This window comes from Echiichthys vipera (assembly GCF_963691815.1).
Source record: "Echiichthys vipera genome assembly, chromosome: 17".
Taxonomy (NCBI): domain Eukaryota; kingdom Metazoa; phylum Chordata; class Actinopteri; order Perciformes; family Trachinidae; genus Echiichthys; species Echiichthys vipera.
The window spans coordinates 9,108,018-9,132,845 of NC_139842.1; the positions used below are offsets into that span (position 1 = coordinate 9,108,018).

General features: G+C 42.9%; 1 protein-coding gene across 1 annotated transcript; it reads left to right on the plus strand.

The window, feature by feature from the left end:
* Positions 1-1,962: 1,962 nt before the first annotated feature.
* xylt2 (xylosyltransferase II) lies at positions 1,963-19,739 on the plus strand (the record flags this gene model as incomplete). Its single annotated transcript, XM_083931136.1, has 11 exons — positions 1,963-2,094; positions 8,124-8,667; positions 9,432-9,610; positions 11,009-11,211; positions 12,250-12,330; positions 12,736-12,952; positions 13,337-13,513; positions 13,640-13,896; positions 14,403-14,598; positions 14,985-15,318; positions 16,301-19,739. The coding sequence occupies 11 exons, from the start codon at positions 1,963-1,965 to the stop codon at positions 16,621-16,623; spliced, it is 2,643 nt and encodes an 880-aa protein (XP_083787262.1). The 3' UTR covers positions 16,624-19,739.
* Between the last annotated feature and the right edge of the window lie 5,089 nt (positions 19,740-24,828).

Sequence of the window (24,828 nt, forward strand, 5' to 3'; positions counted from 1 at the left end):
ATGCTATGGACCTAATGGCAACAGGGAGAAGGAAGTCAGCTGTAACTTGATTATGAAAACAAGCTCCAACAAAATGATCAGGTCTATAGGGTTAGAGGTATGGTCACATGGTGTACTTTATAAACCTATAAGATGAAAAAAGACTGAAGATATAGCCTTCCGGAAACGATAAGGGACTCAGTGATAAAAATCTCTGAAGTTCTGCTGCAGAAGGAAACATCAAATATGGGCTAAAGTATGTTGCAGTCCTTAGAGAATGAACAAGTTCAGAGACACTGCTGCCTAGTGGATTGATTTACTTGTAAGGAACAGCCTCACAAGTTTTTAAAAAATATATGATTTATTTATGGGTCTCCAAAACACACTAAATCCAAATCAAAGAGAGACTCTTTTTTTTAATCGTGCAAAAATGAGATGTAAGGCTCTGTGTGTTTATGTGTAGTGTTTGCTGTAGCATAGCAGGCCTATATAAGTTTGTCCAGAAGGGGGAGGGGTCTTTATTATGTTTGATGCCTGTGTTTCGATAGAAAGAAGGAAATGGGCCGGAATCATTTATGGTTATAAAGATTTTAAAAGTGTCCATAGGCCAGGTCATTGAGGACAGGTTCTGTACCAGACATGCAAATTATCATTGAATAAGTCATTTGACCTGCATATTTCAGTATTAAATATGTGTGTTTTTGCTTGTGACCCCTTCAAATAATTGACTCCTCATCATCACTATGGCCATTAGAGTGGGCAGAGGCGACACTTGCCAGCAGGCAAGGCTTGCAACCGCTAGTGACCCCGGGCCATAGGAGGCCCCCGAGGACTGACAGATGTTAAACTACAGCAGTGGCAATGCACAAAGTTTGCAATGCCACCAAAGCTTTTATTGTTCTGGTGTTATTATTCAGTTTTTTTCCTGACTTTTATCGTCCTTCATATTAATATGTTTGAATTTCAAGTTGTTTAATGTTTATATTTATATTCTGAAAACAACCATCCATCCATCAGACTGGAGCCGATCCCAGCTGACATTGGGCATGAGACCTGGTCCGAGGCAAATTAATGCACAGGCTGACCTAGGTTGCAACCTAGTGGCCCCAGGTGTGCAGGGGCCCCGGATTGGCCAGACAATTTTTTTTATTTACTGCACTAGGAAAAAAACTTGCCTCCTACTGGTTCCCTTAGAAACATTTTTTTTAAATGAAGTCCCTGATATGATATGTGACACATTTACTCAATCAGCTGCCATCATGTGGCCGGGTTGATAAGGTCAGTTTTGTTACTACACCCTCACTCTTACTACACAGTAGCTGCAAAATGTCAGAAAGGAAATGTGATAACGGAGCACGAAAAAGAGAAGTACAACGGCTGAAAGAACAACAAGATCAAGATCTATAGTATCCTAAATTGACAGGACTTTTCAAGGTTACGGACTCTTCTCCTGTTCTAGCTGTTTTTTTTTCTGATAAAGCATGATTAATAATGCAGGGGGGCCCAAACAAACAGCAGCCCAGGGGCCGATGACCACCTTCATCCGACACTGGGCGCGGTGCACCTCTGACAGGGCACCAGTCTTTCTCAGGGCACAGAGACAAAAGACTAGAGACTAAAATGTGCAATTTTGAAATAAACAAATGTTTACATTTCGCAATTGTTTTTTGTCAGATTGTTTATAGCATAATGGTGATGAACACTGGTTCGAGGGCCCCCCTGTGATTTTTTGAGAGTCGGTCAGCCAAAGTGTGTTTACTTCCTGGATTGTTTCATTAGAAGGTCAGTCAGACATTTGTCTTTAAGAATATTGTTTCATACAAAATGACACAGTTGACAAATGGCTAAATCAATCCACTGTTTATATAAGTTTTGGAGACAAACTTTGCAGCAGCAACCTGAGGATGGCGAGCGACACCCGCGTGTGCGCGCAGTTCAGAATGCTGCCATGCACGCGCTTTCCCGTCAACTGGAGCCGAAAAAATGGTGGCCAGCGCGCGAGTACAGAAGCTGCTCCGACGATATAAACTGGCGATCGCCGCCGCGTTAACGATCCTCCTGGTCCAAGGGCTGGTGGTATGGAGTCTGAGAAGTCTGGAAGAGGGCGAGGCAGAGGTGAGTCACAGTGATATAGGATGATTTCTGACACGAACAGATTCGGTTTGGGTTTAAATTATAGAGCTATAGCCGTTAGCGCTTAGCATAGCTCCCTGTGTGTTATGATGCGGTAAACGCTAGCTGATGCTAGCTAAGTTAGCGGTTAGGGGGGGAAAGCGGCAGCAGCAGCGCCGCTACGAAACGTCTCTGTACGACCGGACCAGCCCTGTCTTGTCCGTCACCGACCCACGGCACCGGGCTAGTACAGTTCACCCATGTAACGTGCTCATAACTCTAACATTTCCAGTACTTCTTTTAACGTTAAATGGTTGTTAACTTGTTTAAGAAGCAGCGGTGTCACGAACGTTACATTTCTTTTGGACTCACTACTGTGGTGATGTATCATGAAAATGTGCTGATGGGCACAGAGAAGCAGAAAAAACAAAACAAGTTACGTTACGTCCAGACTGAGAGGAGGTCTATGAAGGGATGCAACTTTTTTCGGAACATGTGAAAAGACTCCGTTATGATCTTTTGGATGATAAACAGCTCACCACCTTGAGCGGAAACGCGTCACATATAGTTAGTTTATCTCAGGATCTTCAGCATCTGCTCTACTGTTTATACTTATGTCCACCAGAGCTCTGTCTATGTGACCTTCACTGAGCTTTGACTCTAAACACCCACAGGGGAAGCATATCCCAGTAAATATAAATATAAAGTTGAACAGAGTTGCCTTCAAGTCCACCACGGGAAGCGTAACTCTGTCTGCCTTTGCACACCTGGAGCACACTACCCTGAGGCAGTACCTGCTCCTCTTCTCCCTCTAAATAAGGTAAAGGGAGTTTGTGACCAGATGTGAACTGTGGAGGACTGCATGCACTACAGCAATGTTTTTTTGTCGTTGTTGAGGCACACTGATACTGATAGAGTCACAGGAATGCAAGCTGAAACCCACCCGTGCTGTCTCCCTGCTGGATATGTCATGACAAGACTGTGTATAACATTCTTATCAGTGTGGATAGATAGCAGATCTGTGCCTGGAGCATGAAGCATGCAGCAGATGCGTAACGCAGTGGCCCCAGTGAAGGAAAGAAGCTTGACCCAAAAGGGGAGAAGAGGGATCATGATTATGTTGTCGGTGTACTGTGTCGGTGTAAACCGTAGACACAAAGCTAATTCTCAGTAAGTGTCTAGTCCTTTGCCGTTCATTTATACGAGTGAGGAGTCTCTTGTATAAATGAACGGCAAAGAGGAATAAAGAGGACAGGACAGAAGGGAAGGGAAGGAGTGGGATTCATATACAGTCATACATATTGTATCTTATACATTTCCTCTACATTTAACTTATCGGATTTAATTTTCCCTGGATTTTATTTGACCTGTATTCTTACATCTACTTCATAAGTAAGAGTTTATTGTTTACGGTTTATTGTTTTTTTTTATACTTTCTGTATTTATTTAGCTAAGAGTTTATTGTTTATCTTATAATGTATTTTTTATACCTCCCTTGTGTTTTTGTAAGCTGCTGGAAACTCAATATCCTTGCGGGAGTCATCCCCAAGGATCAATAAAGAGAAGTCTAAGTCTAAGTGACACAAGTCAGCCTAGGTGAAGTAACCCATTTCCTTTGGACACTCTTGTGACACACTGACAAAAGGGGAAGCGCGGCGTGCCGTTCATCGTATCGCAGACCCAATGCTCCTTTTGACTTCAATCACCTGTCTGCATTATGAGCCTCTGGGCTTTCTGCAAAGTCATCAGGTGCATTCAGGCTTAAACATGCTTCAGCAAAGTTAAAGAAATGTCTGTAGGCTCTGTGGTTAACCGTAGCTCACCTGTACAGGAGCAGACGTACACACCTGAAATCTCAACACAACTACAGTGTTTGCTTTCCAGTGCCTCGGGCCAAACTGAAAAGCTGCACAGATAATTCATTTTTTATTAATAATTTAATTTTGAATTCCACTTGAGTTAATAATTTAACGTTGAAAACAGGTCTCATTCATTCCTTGTGAGTCCTTGCTTCAGTAATGTGACACTGCTGCTCATTGCACGTCCGCTCGACGTGCATCTATGTCGTCAGACATCTTTGCAAATGTCAGTGGCACAGCGTCTTTGCATGTTTGTAGACTCACAGATGCGGAATCAAATTTCAGGCTTAAGAATGCATATTAATCATCACTTCAGCGCTGAGCGGTGCATGTTCAGTCAGGGAGATTCACCAATATGGGCCCAATGAGTGAGAGTGGCTGGATTCTTCCGTGCTCTGTGGTCTCTGCGTTAACTCACATCTGCTCTAATCAGTGTCTTCCTGTGCCTGTGCGAACACAGCCACATGCTTTTATATTTAAATCCCTTGTACAGAAGGGGGGGATGATTGTGAAGACAGAAGAAAAAGACTGTCATCCTTGTGTCACCCTCTGCTTGCTTGTGCTCTCCTACAGAGCTGAGCGCTCACTGCTGCTTCCCGCTTCAGCAGATGGCAACGCTGATATGGTTTCACTTGACTTTAATTGGAAAGCAAAGAGACTGCCCGGCTTGCCTTTGAATCAATACATTTTAGACATGATGGTGTTAATTAAAAGCTGGTAAAACGAGTGATAAGGAAAATTGAAACATTAGCCCCTGCTGCATGCTTGTCTTCTGTGTAAGAATATTTACTCTCGCAGACGAGAAAGTAAGTGGTGACTTTATCAGTGTTAGCTGGCAAAAGGGCGTAGAAGATAGTGTTTTTATTAATTTAGCAGCTATGAGCCATTTAAAAAAAAAAAAGGAACACCAATAGGAAGAAATGTGAAATATTCTTCTGAACTTTTATGTTAAGAATGACATTTCTAATCATAATTTGCTGACTGGGGTTCTTTAGCAGAAATCTAGCTGTGTGAACCAGGTGTCTCTTAACTCTCTACACAGCTTAAAGCAGGGGTGTCAAACTGATCCAGTTAAGGGCCACTGTAGCTGCAGGTTTTCATTCCAACCACACTTGACTCGACTTATTCAATCACTTGAGTTGCCTTCACACAGATGATTTGTTGGATCAGGTGTGTTCTTGCTTGGTTGGGATGAAAACCTGCAGCCAAAGCAGCCTTTCACTGGATTAGTTTGACAGCCTTGGCTTAAAAGAACCCAGTGACCCTTTCATACATGCAGTGCAAACCCTGAAATCATCTAGTCATGTGAGAATGCAAATGTCCAAAGGGGTTTGAGCGGACATTAAACAGACTTTATCCATCCAGCTCACTAGTATAAAGTCCATGTATTGTCTGACGGAGCCCGTGTGTGAGAATTCACAGCGGGGGAGTGGGCGTGATGAGGACGTTTCTATGACATGGCTCTTGTGAAACCGAAAGAAAACAAACATCCAAGGGTGAAGCAGAAGGATGTCTTAACTGGAGAGACGATGCGATTCTGGAACTTTTGTCGGACAAATTAGAGGAACGGCAAGACACTCTGTTGTTTATGACCACATTATGAACTGGCTATGTAACCGCGGTTTGATGTTCTGCCTCCTGCAAGGTCTACCCAAGTGCCACAGCTTGCCAAAACCAAACCAAGAATTACCAGTAACTTAGAACGTGTCTGACATGGACAAGTGTGCTACATGTGGGAAAGGGCAACTTCAAACAATGTCCGGACCTGATTGTTGGACATTGTTCAAAGTTCATATGAGAAAAAACATCCCTGTTTCGCGTTTAGGACATCAGGTTTCTGCCGAAAGCTGACAATAACCAGGTAAACTCGCTGAAAGAGGTTTGCACTGCACCCACTGGTATGTATCTGAGCTCCACACTCAGTGCGTTTACATGCAGTTTAAAAACCCAAATATATTAGGGTTAAGGTCTTACCCCGGTTTCTTAAACACCAAACCCCAGGTAAAATCGGGGTTCTCATACCCCGGTTAAAATACCTAGAGGAACTCCTTTAGTTCCCCGATTATTCCCGCATGTAAACAGTGTTCTCGGATTATTATCGGGTTTCTTGTCTGCGCATGCTCCCCACTCTGCGGCAGTGGCTTTTGACCCAGAAACCATGTAGCAACGCCGCCGAAAACAACGTGAACAAAACAACAATAACGGAGCATTACCTTTAAACCAGGGGGACTTCGCGAAAGTAAGTAACATCACTACCAAGAAAACCTGTTTCCGTCGTAATATTGTCCAAAAGTCCGCCGTTTGTGATTTTGCCAAAGGTGAACCGAAAAAAAAGGCGTATTCAGTCCAGCTGTATGTTGGCGGAGAGCCATCTACTGTACCGGAGTTGAACCCCTGCTCATGTATACGAGGTGAACTACAATAATCCAATCATTCCCTTAACCGGGGTAAGGCCATTTTCAGGGTCACTGATGTGGATGAGACGGACTGAATGTCTCTTACTGTAATGGGTTTGAGAGTGCAGTTGGCAGTCAGCAGCAGACTGTGCTGTGTTGGTTGGCAGCTGGTTTATTGGCACCGTATTATCTGGTTCCTTGTCCCACAACCACGATGCACCAGTCCCTCTTCTGTTCCCACCGTCTTTGGGCTGACGTCGTGCCAGCGGCATGAGGCGAGCGAGTCCGCATTCTGCAATATCGTCTGACACAGGCAGAAATCTCTCGGGCAGCCCACTCACCGTTCTTTTCCCTCGTCTCCAAGTGCACATTCTGAAGGGTCTTTTGTGTGATTCAGTAATCTAACGTGCCAAAGCTGTGATGCTGTTTGGCTAGAAGATTTTAAAAAGGCCTGCCCTGTTTTTTTTTTTTTCAAAGCCTGCCATTTTTGTAGGTGTGATTTGTGCTCCAGTAAGACTGCTACTCTCTATATGGTGGTAGTGAGCTGACACTGGGTCCTCTCCTCACATCTTTACAGTAGCTTTGTGTACAGAAACACTGACACTAAAGTAAAAAAGCTTTTATTAACAACTAATAAATAATTAATACTGTTTCTATTTGAGGAACACCGAGCTCAACACATCCCTTGGAGTTTATCTTTCCCTGATGTTGCGGATTTTCACAGAACCAACACAACTATAAAAACAAATGCTTTCTGCACTTAATGTGTCCTTTGAGGAAGTTACAGCCAAATATTCCAGCTATGGAACACTTCAAAGCAGATATACTGTAAGAGGATCATGTCGTGACATTTTAGAGAGCCTCTTAAGTCTCAGAGCATGATTTGGGATGCAAATTTCATACACAAAAAGTTATGATGAAATGTTTTGATGTTGAAGATTCATTTATCATATTAAGGAAAAATACGAATACAAAACTGGGTAAAAGCCTGCGCTCATCTGAAGCCAAGAGCATGTATGCATTATATATGATTGAAGCTACGCAGTTAATTGTATAACCAATTAACTACGATTATATTGAATTGCAGAATCAGTTTTTTTGAGTTTTGCTATATGCGCTCCATTAACCCTGAGTGCATTTTTGCCCCAAACATGCAAACATGCAGTAAAAACATGCAAAACCCAGTACACACACACACACACACACACACACACAAACACACACACACACACACACACACACACACACACACACAGAAGCTGTCTGAAAAGGATTCTCTTTATAACTCACTATATGTGTGCGTGTGCGTGTGCGCGTGTGAGAACATGTGACATACATTTGTATCCTTCACTTTTTGCCAGAGGGTGCAGAGAGAGGTTGTTTGAGGTCTCTACAGTGAATCACTGAATTCATTATGTGTGTGTGGCTATCCAGAACTGTGCTTTTTGAAGATTAGCTCCACAAAAAAGGCAGAGGCTCAGCTAAAAATAACGTAGATCAGAGAAATGAGAAAAAAAACAAGTTAACACATCCTTCCCTCTGGGGCTCTTTTAGCGGTTGTCTTAGTGACGGTCTTAGTTTACCTTATGTCATTCCTGGATGGTGAATCAACACTTCTTTTCCAAAAGTGTTGGTCCAAGATGTTCTTAGCAAAGCAATAAATCTAGATTTATAATGCCTTTGTGTTCAATGTCCCCCCCCCCCCCCCCCCCCCCTCTCTATCTCTCTTTCTTTCTCTCTCTGTCCTGCTTTCTTTTTCTCTCCTCTCTCTCCTCAGAGAAAAACACGACGGTCAAAGCTGCCTGACCACAACAGCCAGGACCCCAAGAGAGACGCTGTACTTTGGGAGAAACAAAACTCTTTGTCGGGGAGGAACAGAGGCAGATGGAGCGGCAGGTCGGAGAGGACAGGGGGCACAGCAGCCAGTGCGCTGAGGAGAGGGACCAGCCGCAAAGGAGAAAAGCCCAGCGTCAGGCTGAAGCCTCTCCAGGAGCGGGGGATGACGGGAGCCGGATTTGACGGCGTAGTCCTCCACGACCTGTCCAGCAGCCGTAACCTCAGCGAGTCCCGTGGCGGCGCTGACGGGGCAGCCAAGGTACCCGCCGCTGCCATACTGGGGGAGCCGGGCAGCGTGGATGGGGCGCACCAAGCCTCCAGCAGTGACTTTGTACCTAAATGCGATATCCTAGGCAAGGACGCGCTGTCCGCCCTCCATCGCGCCGGGTCACAGCAGTGCCGACAGGAGATTGCCAACATCGTGTGTCAGCATCAGGCCGGGAAGCTCATGCCAGACGCACTTCCTCAGTTCTGCCCCCAGCTCGGTGAGAACACAGATACTGTGATAACACTGAAGGTGCACACAGTCATTGAGGTTTCCCAGTGATTTTCAATCAAAGCAAATTCTCTTGACCAAACTGAATATCCCATGACATTTGTGGTCCGGTTTGTTTTCTCAATTCTCTTGTGGTATCTAAAGGGAGCCCAGAAATATGTCTCTGTCTATGTTTTCATACAATAATAAGTAGCCCCGACGTTTTTTAAAACCTCAAGTAGGACTGGGAAATAATTTAATATAATCTTTCTTTCTCTTAATAAAAATGCTTCATGACAGTTTTTATTTGAAGATATGGTGGTTTATATAGCTACTTGATAACATGTTTTTTTTTGTCTATTGGAGTTGTTCTGTTAAATTACAAAAAACAAACATTTCATCCACTGGGATGGACACAACCAATGTGTCATATATTTCCACATCAACGTTGTGGGGTTAGACGTCATAGGCAGCCAATCAAATCGCGTATACTATGTAAAGCTGTAGTACAAGACTGAAGTGCGCAGTAGTGTAGGGGCTGCACAAGAGCAAAACACTCAACCCACGCCTCTGGTTTGTTTGTGCGTTCCAGTGAGCACAGTTGGTGGCGTTTGTGTGTGTGTGGAAGGCTTTTGCTGGAGGAGAAATGAAAAATATGAAGCCAGTAAAATAAAGCCAATAAACAGTTTTTGTCAAGACCCAGCCTACGAGGTATTATTCTTTGAAACTCCCTACTGAGTCACTCCTCTAATGTCTCTGTCCTCTTTTGGCCAGGTATATTATCGAATCAGGTCCAGGCCGTTGGCGAGTTGGACAACAGTCTGTCCAAAGTGGAGAACCCCGTCAGAGTGGCTTTCGTTCTGATGGTCCACGGCCGTGCTGTACGGCAGCTCAAACGTCTCATCAAAGCCATTTATCACCGTGACCACTACTACTACATCCACGTGGACAAGGTAAGCCCTAAGAGGAGATCACAGCGCACATTTGTCCTTGCTTGCACATAGACAGCACAAATTCTGCATGACAAACATCCAAATAAGAGACAATTCTTTCTAATACTTGGGACCTGGAAAAGAATCTGCTGCTGAGCTTACAGTAGTGTTTATTTATGCCTAGTCCAAATATTAAAGAGTGTATTTGGCACCCTCCTTGGTTCTGGCTACACTGAGCTCACTAAATGCTTCTTCCGCTTAGGTCTTCTTGCATTATGAAGGTTAAATATATCCTGTGGGTCTCACAGTGTGGTAAAGGGGATTAGCCTGGATAGAGTAAAGTGTGGTTATTCTTAGGGGCTGGATTTAGTGGAGGAAAAGTCTGCTATCATATTCAGCTGGAGGGCAATAGACAAACGGCTGCGTACGGCTGACTGGAGATGCTGAGACAAAGACCTTGCGTGTGTTCAGTGCAGGCAGTGGAGAAACAGGTGCATGTCTTCAGAGCACCTGCGTAGACGGAAAGGTTGTCGAGTCCTGCGGAGTTGCTCTGTTCTGCGGCCAGGGGCGGTGGAGAGGCTCATTGGAGGCAGTGATTAATAAGTAGTCAGTGGGACAGACACACTGCAGACACCATGTTACGCACTTTGCCAACCTAACCTCATTTATCTCTGAGGCAAAAGCCTGTTTGAAAGATGAGGCTGTAAAACAGGTCAGATTATACTGGAGTCAAGTCCACCAGCTCCTCTGCACTGAAGCCCGGGCTAAATTTAAGACTTGTCCAATCCTAATTTACCACAGGACGAAGTCAGTAGCACACTGTCTGTGCTTCACTAAACAAAACAGTTACACTCCATGTCCCTGAACAATTCATTTCGAAGTGTCCTTTTCTGTTAAACTGCCCATTTACCGCTTCAGGGCCTTTTATTAGCAGTGTTCATTTGGGAACAAGCGGCTTGTTAAATAGTTGGTAATTAATCTGATTTAACTCCACCTGCAATCTTCAGTCAAATGGTCACACATGTAGCTATGTCTCTGACGTCTCTGCATGGACGGCTGCTCGGCTCTTTGACCTCCAGCTCCTCCTTTTATTCCCTCTTTGATTTTGCTTGACGTTTTTTTAGTATCAAGCTCAGTTCATTTTAGTTCTTTGTTACCCATTGCCCCTTTTAGAAGGTAGTTTTGCTACATGGCAAAAATAGCATACATTAAATGTGTCTTTCTATCATCATGGTGACCCACAAAGCAAAGCACCATGTGGCTGTTGTTCAAATCCAGTTCTCTTTCAACACAAGCCAGCTCTGTGCGGTCATCTTGGCACAGTGGCAGCTGCAGATCAGTGGTAACTAGATTAAAATTGTGATGTAGAAACATTTTCACTCTTTTCACCGTTTTACCTTTTGCTTTAAAATTCTCCAGCGGTCCGGCTACCTGCATCGAGAGGTCCTGCAGATAGCCCAGAAGTACCCAAACATACGAGCCACACCCTGGCGGATGGTCACCATCTGGGGTGGCGCCAGCCTACTGAAGGCCTACCTACGAAGCATGCAGGACCTGCTCTCCATGCTGGACTGGAAGTGGGATTTTTTCATCAATCTCAGCGCTACGGATTTCCCCACCAGGTCAGCGGAGTTATAGCACAGTAACATTATTGTCATGCAGCTTCCTTATGACAAGACATGCCGGAAGGATACCAACAACATTTCCATTTCTTTCCGCCATCAACCGTGGTCAAACATAAACACTGTTGCTGCTCTGTACCTGTTCTGGAAGTCCCGGATATGTCACAAAACCAAATGCCATTGTGTCTGGGTTCATAGCATAGTCTGAAGGTGCACATGGCTCAATAAATTTCACTGCCTTCTCCAGAAACTGCGTTTGAATGGCTGCTGCTACTACGGCTTTATGAACCCAAGATAAACCGATTTTGTTGTCATTTAATAGTAATAAACGTTTTAAAAGTCTGTCGAAATAACTACGTCATGATGCCGATTTGTCAAAAAGTCTGAATTCATGCAGGACGACAAGCAAACAACTCATGAAATGCTTCTCACTCCCACCGCCTGCAGTTGCCCCGGTCAAATTTGCGTCTTTGCATTGACTTTGTTGACTACTGGTAATCTGCGGCAGAATTCTCACATGTCCCTGTGTAGCTTTATACTTGCTGCTTTTAACCTTTATTATTATCGGCTCCATTCGAGGGTTATATTGTATACACTGTGTCCAGTGCAAACACCGAGTGACGCGATTGCCTTTTCCATTGATGGCTCAATCTTTCAATACTGTATGGAGATTTGATTCCTTTGCTCACCAACAATGACTGCGAAATTAGTAACAGGCATAGGCATTTTCCAGGTGAAAAGAGGAGTCTGGTCGTAGCATAATCATTCAGTGAATCATAGAGCGGATAGTAAATAGTCTTCTTTCTTGCTGATCAGCGTTTGCTGGATTTCTGGGGCTGCGTTGATTGGTCGGATGCACACTGGCAATCCTACGTCAGCCAAATCCAGTCCAAAGTAGCTAATTTCACGCATGGATATTTATCAGAGCCAGCATTTTATTTTCCAAAGAATCTCCCATAAATATGTTTTCTTTCTTTACTTAACCCCCCCCACCCCCATCCCCATCCTTTCAACTCTCCCCGTGACACCCTCCTGCAGGACTAATGATGAACTAGTGGCGTTCCTGTCGCAGCAAAGAGACAAAAACTTCCTCAAGTCCCACGGGAGAGAAAATGCCCGGTGAGTATGGCAGCTGTAAGGTACAGTCAATCTAAAACACACATTTGGTTGACGTTTGGCTTAATTTAATCTGACACCACACACCAATAAATGAAAGGGATAGCCCAGATTTTTGACAGAATTTTTTGGGGTAAATTAGTGGAACGCAATGCCTGTAGAGCCTATAAGACAAATGGGACAAAATAACAGACTAGTGGGACCAAATAACAAACCAATTTATACTCCATGCTGTTGATATCGCACGAGAGAGCACTATGATGAAGTGATTATTCTGCCATTATTTAATAGCATAGCATGGCAGCTCAGACAGAAATGGTTTGTTCGATCATTTACTTTGATGAATGCTTAAAATAGCACCACAGAGCCTCTCACACACATTAATCTAAACTACGCTCTGTGTCGAAGGTTTATTAAGAAGCAGGGCCTCGACCGGCTCTTCCACGAGTGTGACAACCACATGTGGCGTCTTGGCGAACGCAGCATCCCAGAAGGCCTGGAGGTCTCGGGTGGCTCCGATTGGTTCGCGCTCACCCACCGCTTCGTGGAATACGTCATCAACTCCCAGGACGACTTGGTGTCGGGGCTGAAGCAGTTCTATTCCTACGCTCTGCTCCCTGCTGAGGTAAGTCAGCCGTAGGTGGTCTGTTTATCTCCCATAGTTGAGAGAGTTTGATTTACAAATCTGTCTCAGGCTCGTCCTCCCCTGCCAAGTGAGAAGAGCCGAGCGGCAGAGATAATGTAATACTTTAAGCTTTCAGGCGCAGCCGAGGTGCCAGACAAGAGAAGGTTTACTTGAGTTTATTTGACTGTGTGGTTTAATGACTGAGAGCAGCTGCAGTGGTTTGTTCCCTATTGTTCGGGGCTATAGGTGTGACCTTTTGCAATTTAGAGTCAGAGGATATAAACTGTTTACTATTGTCTTCGACAGTTTACAGCAACTCACACAACACAGCCTTTATTGTACTGCAAAGCACTCATTATGTATTCACTCCTCTCTTCTTCCTAGTCCTTCTTCCACACGGTGCTCGGGAACAGTCACATGTGCGACACCCTGGTGGACAACAACCTACGTGTCACCAACTGGAACCGTAAGCTGGGCTGTAAATGCCAGTACAAGCACATTGTCGACTGGTGCGGCTGCTCCCCCAATGATTTCAAGCCACAAGACCTAATTCGGATCCAGGTGGGTCAGCTCCACAAAAACTCATTCATTTTCTTTTCTTCATCTCGTTTCCCAGTTACTCATGTTTTATTAGCTTTCCAGTGTCTTAAAAGCTTATTTCTCTTATTCTTTGTTTTTTTTTCACAGCAATTGACCCGTCCAACATTCTTTGCCCGCAAGTTTGAGTCAACAGTGAACCAGGAAGCCATAGACATCCTGGACACTCACCTGTATGGCCAGTACGCTCCGGGCACCATTGCCCTCAAAGCGTACTGGGAGAGCCTGTTTGAGCAGTTGGATGGCGTAGGCTCACTTAATGACGCAGCTCTCACTGCTTACACCGCTTTCTTCCGTATTGGCCTCAAGAACCTGGTGACTACTCAGAGCAACGAGGAGGAATGCAGGTCTGTAGACACTGTATACTTTTTTATTAATTGGGGATCTGTAAATGATATGACAGGTTTATATCTTTGCTGAATGCGATAATCTCTTATGCATGGATAGATCACTGAACGGGCCTACCAGGCACAGGCCCAGGGGCCCATGCAGTATAGAAGACTATAGGGATGCAAAAGTCCATGAATAGATGCCAAATGACTGAAAATAGACACACAATGGCTGCATAGAGAGAACCATGATGACAAAGACATGCAAAATTATTAAAAAATAGTAGTAAAATGACCACAGAGAAACAAAACAACGACACAGAAGTAAAATGACCAAACATAGATTCGAAAACAATCACAAAAACATACAAAACATATAAAAATAGCACAATGACCACAAAGAGACCCAAAATGACTACAGAACGAATAAAAGTTGGCTCTTTGAATGTCTGTGCACACAGGCCCATTGTCTCATAATCTGTCCATGCTCTTATGTGTGATTTCCCCCCTCCGACTCACTGCAGGTTCGAACCAGTAGGCTACCCCCTGTCAGTACATGTGTACTTTTATGATGACCGTTTCCAAGGATATTTAGTGCGTCAGGAAGTCCAGGCTGTGGGTTCAAAGGTCAGGGAGACACAGGAGATGTGGGCAGTTCCCCAAGCCACGCTTGTCCTCGCGACAAACCTAAAGGAGTTTGAAAGGCTCAAGAATCTGGAAGTAAGTGTACCTCCGGTCTAAAGAAGATGAGGATGATGAGGATTCTCCATTATCATTGAAGATTCTGTCCTGTGCATGCTTTTAATATCAAGATACCTTTGGAAAACTGCTTCACAGGAAGATTTTCTTCCTGATATGAAAAAAATGAGTAGTTTTATCAGGACTTGATCCGACCAAAACTAAACTTTGAAGTTTAATTAGTTTTAAAAAATATCTTAATATTGGGAGGAAGGCTAGAGCAGAAAGTGCTAACATATCCTCTCCCCCTTGTCCTCAAGTAAAATCTGAAAGTCACAGACGTAGGAGTTTGTTTTGCTGTGTCCTGTAACCTATTGTTATTTCAGGCGTGTGCATTCTGTGATTGCTTTTGTTTTTCTCCCCTGCAGATCGGCACAGAGTGGGATCCCAAAGAAAGAATCTTTCGTAACTTCGGTGGCGTGATCGGCCCTCTGAATGAACCACTGGCAGTCCAGAAGTGGGCGCGTGGTCCCAACCTCACAGCCACTATTGTATGGATTGACCCAGCTCTGGTGGTGGCAGCATCTTATGACATTACAGTGGACGTGGATGCAGAGTACACCCAGTACAAACCCCCACTGCAGCGCCCCCTACGGCCCGGTACCTGGACGGTACGGGTGTTAAAACAGTGGGAGCAGGTGGCGGAAGTACGCTTCCTCGTCATGCCCCTAACCTTCAAAGATAAGGAGCCGCTGCGCAAAGGTGAGCCGTGGATTCAGAGCATTTAAATGTCATTATGTCAGTTTATTGAATAAAGCTGCAGATATTCCATATTTTTCTTATTGTCAACAATTCCCATGAAATATACTACTATACTACTTGCCTACTAAGGTTGTAACTCACAAAACATTATTATGTTGATTCTTTACAATATTTGCTAATATCCCAATGTCTGCCACAATCTCGATACAGTTGTGGCGCTAAAAGACGATATTTTTAAGCCCATTTAACACAATTATTGACATTTATATCAATTCACAAAAAAGCAACTGAACTAAAAATCTGATTTTAGTTGATTACCGAGCACTTCCAGGGGAAATTGGATGACCTGCAGGCAGAGAAATCTGGCTGTAGGTGTTTGGCCTGAGGCTTTTATTATTGTAGCTGGCCTTGGAATGTTTGCTGTTTTGGATGCTAAGTATTTTTAATATTCGTGTCCACCTTGTGTTTGTGTGTATGTATGACTATGCTGCTGCCTGGCTCGGCCAGGACACTCTTTCAAAGAGATTTTTAATCTCAATGAGTCTTTTCTTTTTCCTGGTTAAATTCATTCATTCGTTAAAAAAATGGCTAAAAACTATTCTTATAAAGGCGCATCTTAAAATGTTTCAATATTTTCACCTTGCTTTGATGATCATTGAATCGATATATTGATTATTACACACCTGATTCCTACTATGTCCGTGGCACTCAGCCCCCATGCCCATTTGTTCTAACTGAAGGCATAGATTCTGAAAAGTGGGTCACAAATAAAACAGCTTGACACTATAGTTTTTAGACACAGACAATAGCTTGGTCTTTTCATGGGATTTTCATGATAATAAAAAATGTAGAATATTACCATACTTTACCCTGATCAAGTTTAATATGTGATAACTCATCTGGAAAGTTTTATTTAACCGTTTAAAACTAATTTTACCTTTCAATATTTCTTTTGTTTTGCAAATATGAATGTCCACTCCAGAAGAGGACAGCTGGCTCCATTCAGGTCCTCCAGGTAACTTGTACCTGGAGCAGAGCTTTCAGCAGCTGAGCTCCGTGCTGAAGCTGCGTCCCCAGGAGCCGGCAATGCAGGAGGCCCAACGTAAAGCTCATTTTGTGGGTCAGCCCCTTGAAGCGTGGGTGGACAGCAGCATAGGGTCCTTCTGGGTTACAGGCGGCCTGTGCGCCACGCAGACTTCCTCTTGCCCAGCCGTGAGACCTTGCTCCAAGACCTCCTGGAGCTCTCTGTCCCCGGACCCCAAGTCTGAACTGGGCCCAGTCAAAAGTGACGGGCGGATCAGGTAGCCCCGAGAGAGGAGAGACTGTGGACTTCAACATATACGCAGGAAGACCGGGGGAGAGCTGGACCTGCACTGGAGAGCTCCAAGAGCACATGTGTGAACCGGATGTTGTCTCAGAGCTCAAGGGCACATAAACAACAAGACATCTTCCTGCACTGAAGAGTTGAGACATTCTCAATGAAGGGGTAATACAGACTTCAAAGAGGAGGATGTGAATGCTGGAAATTTGCACATAGAAGTTTGTAAGCACGAAGACTTGTGTCATTGTTTGCTGAATGGTCACACGGATGCCAGACGCATTGTGTTGTTTGGCTGCCGCACAGGTTGTCAGTCGGGGTTGGACATTTTAAAAACAAAGGAAACCTCCGTGCATGTTTGAACTCTTGTTTGGGCACACACCGTTTTCAGTCTTTCAACAGGCTCCTCTTCATTTCCAGGGAAGTCGGAACCTCGAAATCATATTATTATGCTTATTTTGAAGCATTGTTATGTAATCATAAGGAGCAGACAGATGAAGTGCACTTTACTGTAATGTTACACAGAGGTCACTTGGGTACAGTGTCAGAAGCAGGAGCTAATAGAGTCGCGGATAAGGTCACGTCACTTTAATTTTACAGTAGACTCTAAAGCAAACACCTGCACAGACACATCACTAAAGACTTGGACTTGTAACCTGTATTAGGAAAAGATAAGGAAAGAGAGTATTTCATATTTAGTTTACTGTGACATGTCATTCGAATATCTTCATATTTTTAAAACGTATTTGTTTTGTTTGACAGTTCCCTGTGCTCGCTGTAAAGTGTTAGCTTGTCTCTGAAGTTCATTGTTGCAAAGAACAGCTTTTTTTTTTTTTGTCAAAGGAAGCGCCGGCACAGCTGCAGCATCGAGGCTGCAGATTGTCAGGTTACATTAAAAAAAATCCCCTTGAAATACATGACAAAACAATCTCCACTCAAAAATATCCAGCTCCAATTCTGTGACGACAAACTCCAAGACCATAATAGTCAAAACCTTCAGAAAAAGTGACTCACTAGCACTTAAGTTGAGATTGTTTTGTCAGCTGTTGTTTTCAAGGTCTAGGACGAACTCTCAATCCTCTTGAAAAATGTAATGTACTTTTTCCCTCCTGAATTAATCTGAACTAGAGTCAACAAAACTTTAAAGGAACGGTTTTGTTTGCTTCAAAGACTGAAAACCGATGAATACGGCTAGCCTGCATTCCAAAGGTAACTAAATCAGACCACCAGCGCCTCTAAAGCTCAGTTGTTTGTTTAACTTGTAAAAATTGAAATGTAAAAGATGACAAATCGCAGTTTTACAGGTGGTGATGTGGACCATTTCTTGGTCGGGACAAGCTAGGAACCACAAAGAAATAATGCTAGACCCCCATAAATGTTGAATTAGTTATTTACACTTAGGTTTTGATATGGATTAAACAAGCGACCTAAACCTTTTTAATGTACAGGAGCTTTAGAGGTGCTGGCAGGTGGATGTTGTTACTTCAGGACAGAGCCAGGCTAGCTGCTGCCAGTCTTTATGTCAACTGGCTTCATAATTACCACACAAATACCAAAGTGGTATCAGTCTTCTAAGCAACACAACAAGTGTATTTCTTTAAATACAAACATGTCAAACATGTCTTTTAAATTCAAGACTTTTAAGTTGAAAACATTTTCAGACACAATCTGTTATACCTCCTGTGTATCAGTTTATGTGTGTGTGTGTGTGTGTGTGTGTGTGTGTGTGTCGGTTATTGTTCTCATTTAATTTCCTACGGTGCATTTTAGTTCAACTCTTAAAGATGTACTCCGTAAGACTTTCATCTAGCTAATTGTCTTTTTAAGTTACTATTTATCAATGGGTGAGTTGATACAACGGTGATTGATCATATGACCCACTATTGAAAGCACTTCTACCTGCCCTTTTACCCAGCATAACAATCTGTGGCGACATTCCCTCCCTATACTAAAACAAAGCGCCATGTTGGTGACGCTGCTGACAGCGATTGGTCTTCCAGCCCAGATCGTCACTGACAGTTATGCTGCGTTCATTTGTAATCGGGAACTTCCGATGAGGGCAGACATATGCTGTGTCCCAAATCAAGCACTGCAGTGAGTGTACTGACATGTGTGCGCTGTGTGCCCTATGTACTGACACGATCAGTTCACTTAATTCCCCCAGTAAGTGCTATCTCAAATCACACACTGCCACCGAGCACTACGATCGTATTTCTTCTTTCTCTCCAAAAGCTTTTCCAACAACTCTTCTGACTCAGCACAGCCAAAAATCCTTGTGATCCTCTTTTTTTAATTTTTACAAAGCAATTCTTGTTGTTGCCGCTCTGTTGCGCTGTTATTCCGCTATTTTCCAGCTTGAATTAAGTCCCGCCTCTTCCACTACGTAGACAATATGGCGGCGATTTAGGGTTTGGCCGTTTTTGAGTGCACGACTACATAATTGCAGTACACTGACGTCCAGCGTGAACGCACTTCCACCCTCAAAAAAAGCCAGTTTGAGGTTGGAAGTGAGCGATTTGGGACACAGCCATAGTGACCGTGAACGTGGCAAGATGGAGGGCTCGCCTGCAATTACATCTCACCACCAAAGAGGCCGCTAGAAACAAGCTATCTACATTTTTATGGAGTACATCTTTAAGTCCACCAACCAATATTGTTAAACAGCACATTGTATGCCTATGTTTTTATTTCAGCGAAATCAAGAGAATCTTAAGCTGCCTTTACTTAGTGAAAAATGAAATGTTTACTGCGGGATGTTAGCTTCCAGAGATGTGCAATGAATGCCTTTTCAGAGGATAGTGAGACCCCAACCCCCCGGTCTGTGTTTTAGTTAGCATTTTACCTGGTTTTAAATGTTCTTAAATAATAGTTGGCCACCATATGAGTTTTCAAGTGACCTTGTTTACCTTGCACAGTACAGTCGCTTCAGTGAAGCCCCAGTTTTATTGATATAAGAGCGAGATTGATCGGCTGAACAGATGTTATTTTTCTATACTGTTTGAGAGGAAGTGTGTATGTTGTCCGTTTATCTCCAGTACTCTGTTAAACTATTCAAAACTGCTGTCTAGTGATGTTGTATATGACAGTCCCACCTGTTCAGTGTCGTCCGTGCTGCTGTGATAACCAGCAGCAGTCCGGTTGGTGAGTCATCCTGAGCTCTGTGGCTCCACTTGTTTGCCTCTAGGAAAGTTCATAGGATAGGCATCCTGACTGATGACTCAATAAAAAACACTTTGATTAAGGTTTTTGTGATGCTTTTTTGTGGTTTTTTACTCTCTCTAAATCAAGTATCCCAGCTTTAACTGAATGTATTGGCATTAGGATGGTTGTTTGTTGTGTTTCTTATATTCCAGGTGGACGTTATCTTTCTTTTTAAGTAGATGAAGGAGGTCGGACATGTTTATGAGAAGGAGAGGTGCTCTCCAGGGGGCTGAACACTTCCCTTGTAGAAATACCCAACATGGTTTTTACTTCATAAATACTGTAAAGCACACCTCCGTGTTTCTGACCGAGATGCTTTCATATAAATATTTAGTCAGGTTTGTGTCTTTGTTCAGGATTAAAAAACCCAGGCATGCAGAGAAAGAGGGGCGGAGGTGATGACCGTCGGACAAAGCTTAAGACAGGAAGTTCAAAACGATTTGTTTATTTGCAGAAGCTCCTCTGCTTTTGACCAGAAAACGTGTGTAGACTGTAGAAGAAAGCGGGATGGATGACACCTGTGAAACACAGAGGCAGGAGAAGGTGAAGCCGGTTTCTTCGGACAGCGCTTACGGGTCATCTGCAGAGGATGGACAGACCCCCACATCCAGCACCTTCCCCTATAATGAAGACCTGATGCATAAGGTGATTGATTCATTACTTTTGCACTAATTTTGATGAGAATTGTCGAGACGGAATTTGTCAAAGGTGAAATTACCCAGAACTGCAGCTAATCTGAGCTCATTTAGTGGAATTTTGTTGTTTTCTAGCCATTTTACAACAATATTCTCAATTAATGGGGGGGTTCCAGTTTTTGAAATGTGCCCCCACTGCATTTAAGGAATACCCGCCAACTCAAAGTATCCTGTATTGTGTATGGATACAGTGGTTTTAGTTCTTCACTCCATAGTCTGTTTTATTAATCCAGTGCTCCGACATGCCAGCTACATTTAATCATATCCATACCAGATTAAACTGAAACCCCAAAGTGTTCCATATTAAATCAAACCAAATAATTATAAATCATATGTATTTATTGTGAAAAATATATAAATTAACCCACAGTTATGAAAACAACCTATGATCGATTCCTTTCAAAATACCATAGCCCAACACGTTTTAACAAAGCTCAACAACTGCTACCAGATGCAGCCAGGGAGCCCCTGTAATTACTGAATTACTGCTGAATTAATTTATTTACGTTTTTTTAATATTTAACACTTTGGGGCTCCATAGTAATCCACCGGCTCCGACCTTTATGTTTATGTCCCAGTAAAACAAATGTGATATGCCGGTGAGTCGTGAGCACTTCAAAGGGATTTTAACCTTCTCAGAGGATTTTGTGTAAATATCTTAGGATCCCTGTGATTTTAGGTGATGTTGGATCAACAGTTAATGTTAAAATGTATTTTCTCCTTTCAAAATAAAATCCTCAACCGAAGTAGCTTTACCCATGTTATCGTTCAGCTGAAAAGAGCACATCACTCGTGTTCAATAATGTCAAATCTTGTTAATCCTGTGTATGATCGCATGCAGTAAATCAAGGGCCCAATTTCGATACACACACACACACACACACACACACACACACACACACACACACACACACACACACACACACACACACACACACACACACACACACACACACACACACACACACACACACACACACACACAGCTCAATTCGGTTTTCTAGTTCTCTAGGTTATAATTAGTGTAGAAAACGTATTTCAGCATATAGACAGTCTGTTGAGACTTTAATTGTCAGAAAAAACTATTAGCTTTGTGAAATGTGAGGGAAGTTTCGGTAAGAAGGATTCGTTCAAAAAAAGATCTTGAGTCAGTCAGTTGTCCTTGTGGTATTTTATTCTCGTGCACATAAAGAGACAGTTTACAGTGTCAAAAATCTACCTGTAGGGCAGTCCCACGGATAACTTCATACAAAGATGCACACAATGAAGATGAGCTAATAGTTTCATTACATCATCACTACCTTGACCATATAAGGAGTTTGTTACTAAGCTAGCTGTTACATTATTATCAGTTTCGTAGACTTTCTCAGGCCTCAAGAAAACCTCCCTCCAGGTTTTGTTTGAAACCTCTAATCCGTCAAGGACATTTGGCAAATTTAACTGATAACTATCGTTCAATAGTTGAAGTCACACAAGTGTATTTCATAAACAAGTTACAAAAGAATGTGATAATGAGTTTTCCACTTACAGAATCAAAAGCACAGATGTGCGTGATGCTTCTACAGTCTGTGGGCTGAAGTCTTTTTATTTAAAACCGCAGCTGCTTTAATGATTTGATCCCTTTATAAGCTTCGAGAACCTCAGTGACTCCGTGGTTCAGTGTTTGAAAAATAAGTTGTGTATTGTGTGTGATGCTAGAACAAACTCCTACCTGCTCAGTAATCACATTCCTGTTTATATTTGTTGTTTTACTGAGTCACAGCCTGCCAGAAACTACGCAGCATACTACATACAGCTCCACTTTCTGTAGGCTAAAATGGTTCTTTAAATACCCAATAAGTCCTTTTATTACTCTCTGATAATGTGCAATAAGAAATGTCTTCAAGAATACACTGTATACCAAAATCATGAAAGAACTGCTCATTGTTAGACAAGAAAGAAGTTCATATACATGAAAGGATTGGATTTTCTGTACCGTTTCTTTTAAGTTCAATCATTATTCTTAATGTAGCTTAATGTAAAGTTATCAGCGTTTAAAGACATCGGCTGAATGGATGGGAAACATGAAAGCAAAGACATCCTGCTTTCTTTTTCTGCTGTCCTGGAGAATCCACGTATTTTAGAGAAAAGCCTGGCTTTTTCTTAAATTATAAACTTGAGATTTATCGACAGTTTTAAAGGACAAAGAATTATAGAAACATCTGAACAAGGGCATGTTAATCACCCTGAATCTGTGGACAACATATATATCTGGCAAGGTCATTCAATTAATCCTAAAAGAAGTACTAGAACTGTAAAATACTTGTAAAAATGCATTTATTTATTTATTTATTGACTCTGTGTGATGAGTTTAATGATATGATGATATTCTTAAAGTGGACATCTAATGCGCCTATTCAGGTTCATACTTGTTTTTTGGGTTTCTACTAGAACATGTTTACATGCTTTAATGTTCAAAAACACAATATTTTTCTTATACTGACTGTATGAATAAACCTGTATTCATCCTCTGTCTGAAAAGGCCTGTTCTTCTCTGATTGGTCAGCATTTCAGTCCTCTGCATCTACGATCTCAGCGTTTCTGCACCGCCAATGCAGCGAGAGAATAACAGTAACGACACTGTCACAACTATACTGTACAGTGTACTATAGTACTACAGGCTGTGTGCATTTCTCTGTAGATTGGGTGTTATGATACTTTCACAGTACGTATAAAACACCTCAACCTGCTTTATAATTGAAAAATAATAAAATCTCACATTAAGGGTGGGTACTTGTGACGGTGTTACCATCCACTGGATTCATTGGACACATACAGTATGAGCGTCTTGGGTTTCCATTTGGCACTTATATGGTAACTGCTCATCATGAGAACTCTCTGGGGCTCGCTCTTGATGAATGCAAACAATGAGAAATCTCATGTTGCCATGGAGACATACCGTATTCTGCATCTCTAAACCAGCTATAGGGCCCTTGCCACAGTTAACCTCCCACCTCCACCCCCATCTCCATCCTTACTCCATCCTTACATTCAGTCCCACGTGTGCTTCCGGGTGCTGCTCTGTTCTCCAGCAGCATTTGTCGTTCACAACGTTTACACGGCAGCATCAAAATTTGATGAAGGAGGCATGAAATAGTAATATGTTGATTTCACTGGCCAGCTAAACACGGCACAAACACAGTGTGGTTCATACACACAGCGGTTTGCCTCTCGTCTGCATCGTTTGTACTTTAGGGCCAGTCGGCGCTTGTACCCTCTCACAACATGTCTCTTAATGTCTGTTATTCTAAAATGAAACAATAGCATCTTATATTGTTTATATCCTGTAAGCTTTGTTTGGAAAGGTCACCATGCATTTACTGGATTTTCTTGTCTTTTATCTGTATTTCTAGCATGAAGATTGTTTTCTTAATCAGCATTTTAGAAGTCTACATCCACAAAGAGAGCTCTGCAAACATCCACTTTAAAGCACCGTGTAGTCTCTGATTTTCATCCTGTATTTCTGCTCAAACTGCTCTCACGCTGTTATGTTTTTAATGGGAGAGGAAAGTCGCATGTACAGAACTTGTGGATGTCAGTGATGAAAGTAAACGTATGGCGAGCTGCAGTGCGCCCCATGCTGTAATGCTGCACGGCATGTGGGCTCTTTGAGACCGCAGATAAGAGGCAGGCAGCGGGGACGGCCTGCTGGAGGAGGAGGGGGGTTGAGAAATGTCAATAAAAGAGGCAAGCATCTGCTACTGAGGAGCTCCAGCATGCACGCCTCCAGCAGCCCAAATGAGACGATAACCATGGGGATAAGGGCGATTGATGCCTACACCCAGCACTGTGGTGTCAAGTCGGCAGATCCCTGCTGGGGTGACGCATCACCCTCGGCCATTAGAAATGCACAGTTATCACGCCGTCATTGACTATTTGTTTTTGTGTGTGTGTGTGTGTTTTGTGTGTGAACATGTTTACATCATCTGTATATACCTGTTTTTGTCTGAATATACCTGTTTTTGTTCTCATATTTCCTTTTTTGCCGCTATTCTTTCCAATTCCAATAGCACTGACTTATTGTTTGAAAGCCAAATTGACCTTATGAACCTGACCACATGGCCTTTGGGATAGGTGATTGGGCAGATGTGGGCCATGTTAATCTTAATTCTAGTTTATTGTGTTATGGGCCAATAGGGGTAACGCCTGTTTTTTTTCTCTGAAGTAAATTTAGATAATTAAAAAACAGTCTGGCCAAACCAGGGGCCATGCTCATGTGGGGCCCCCAGGCTGCAGCCTAAGTCAGCCGCTGCCTTA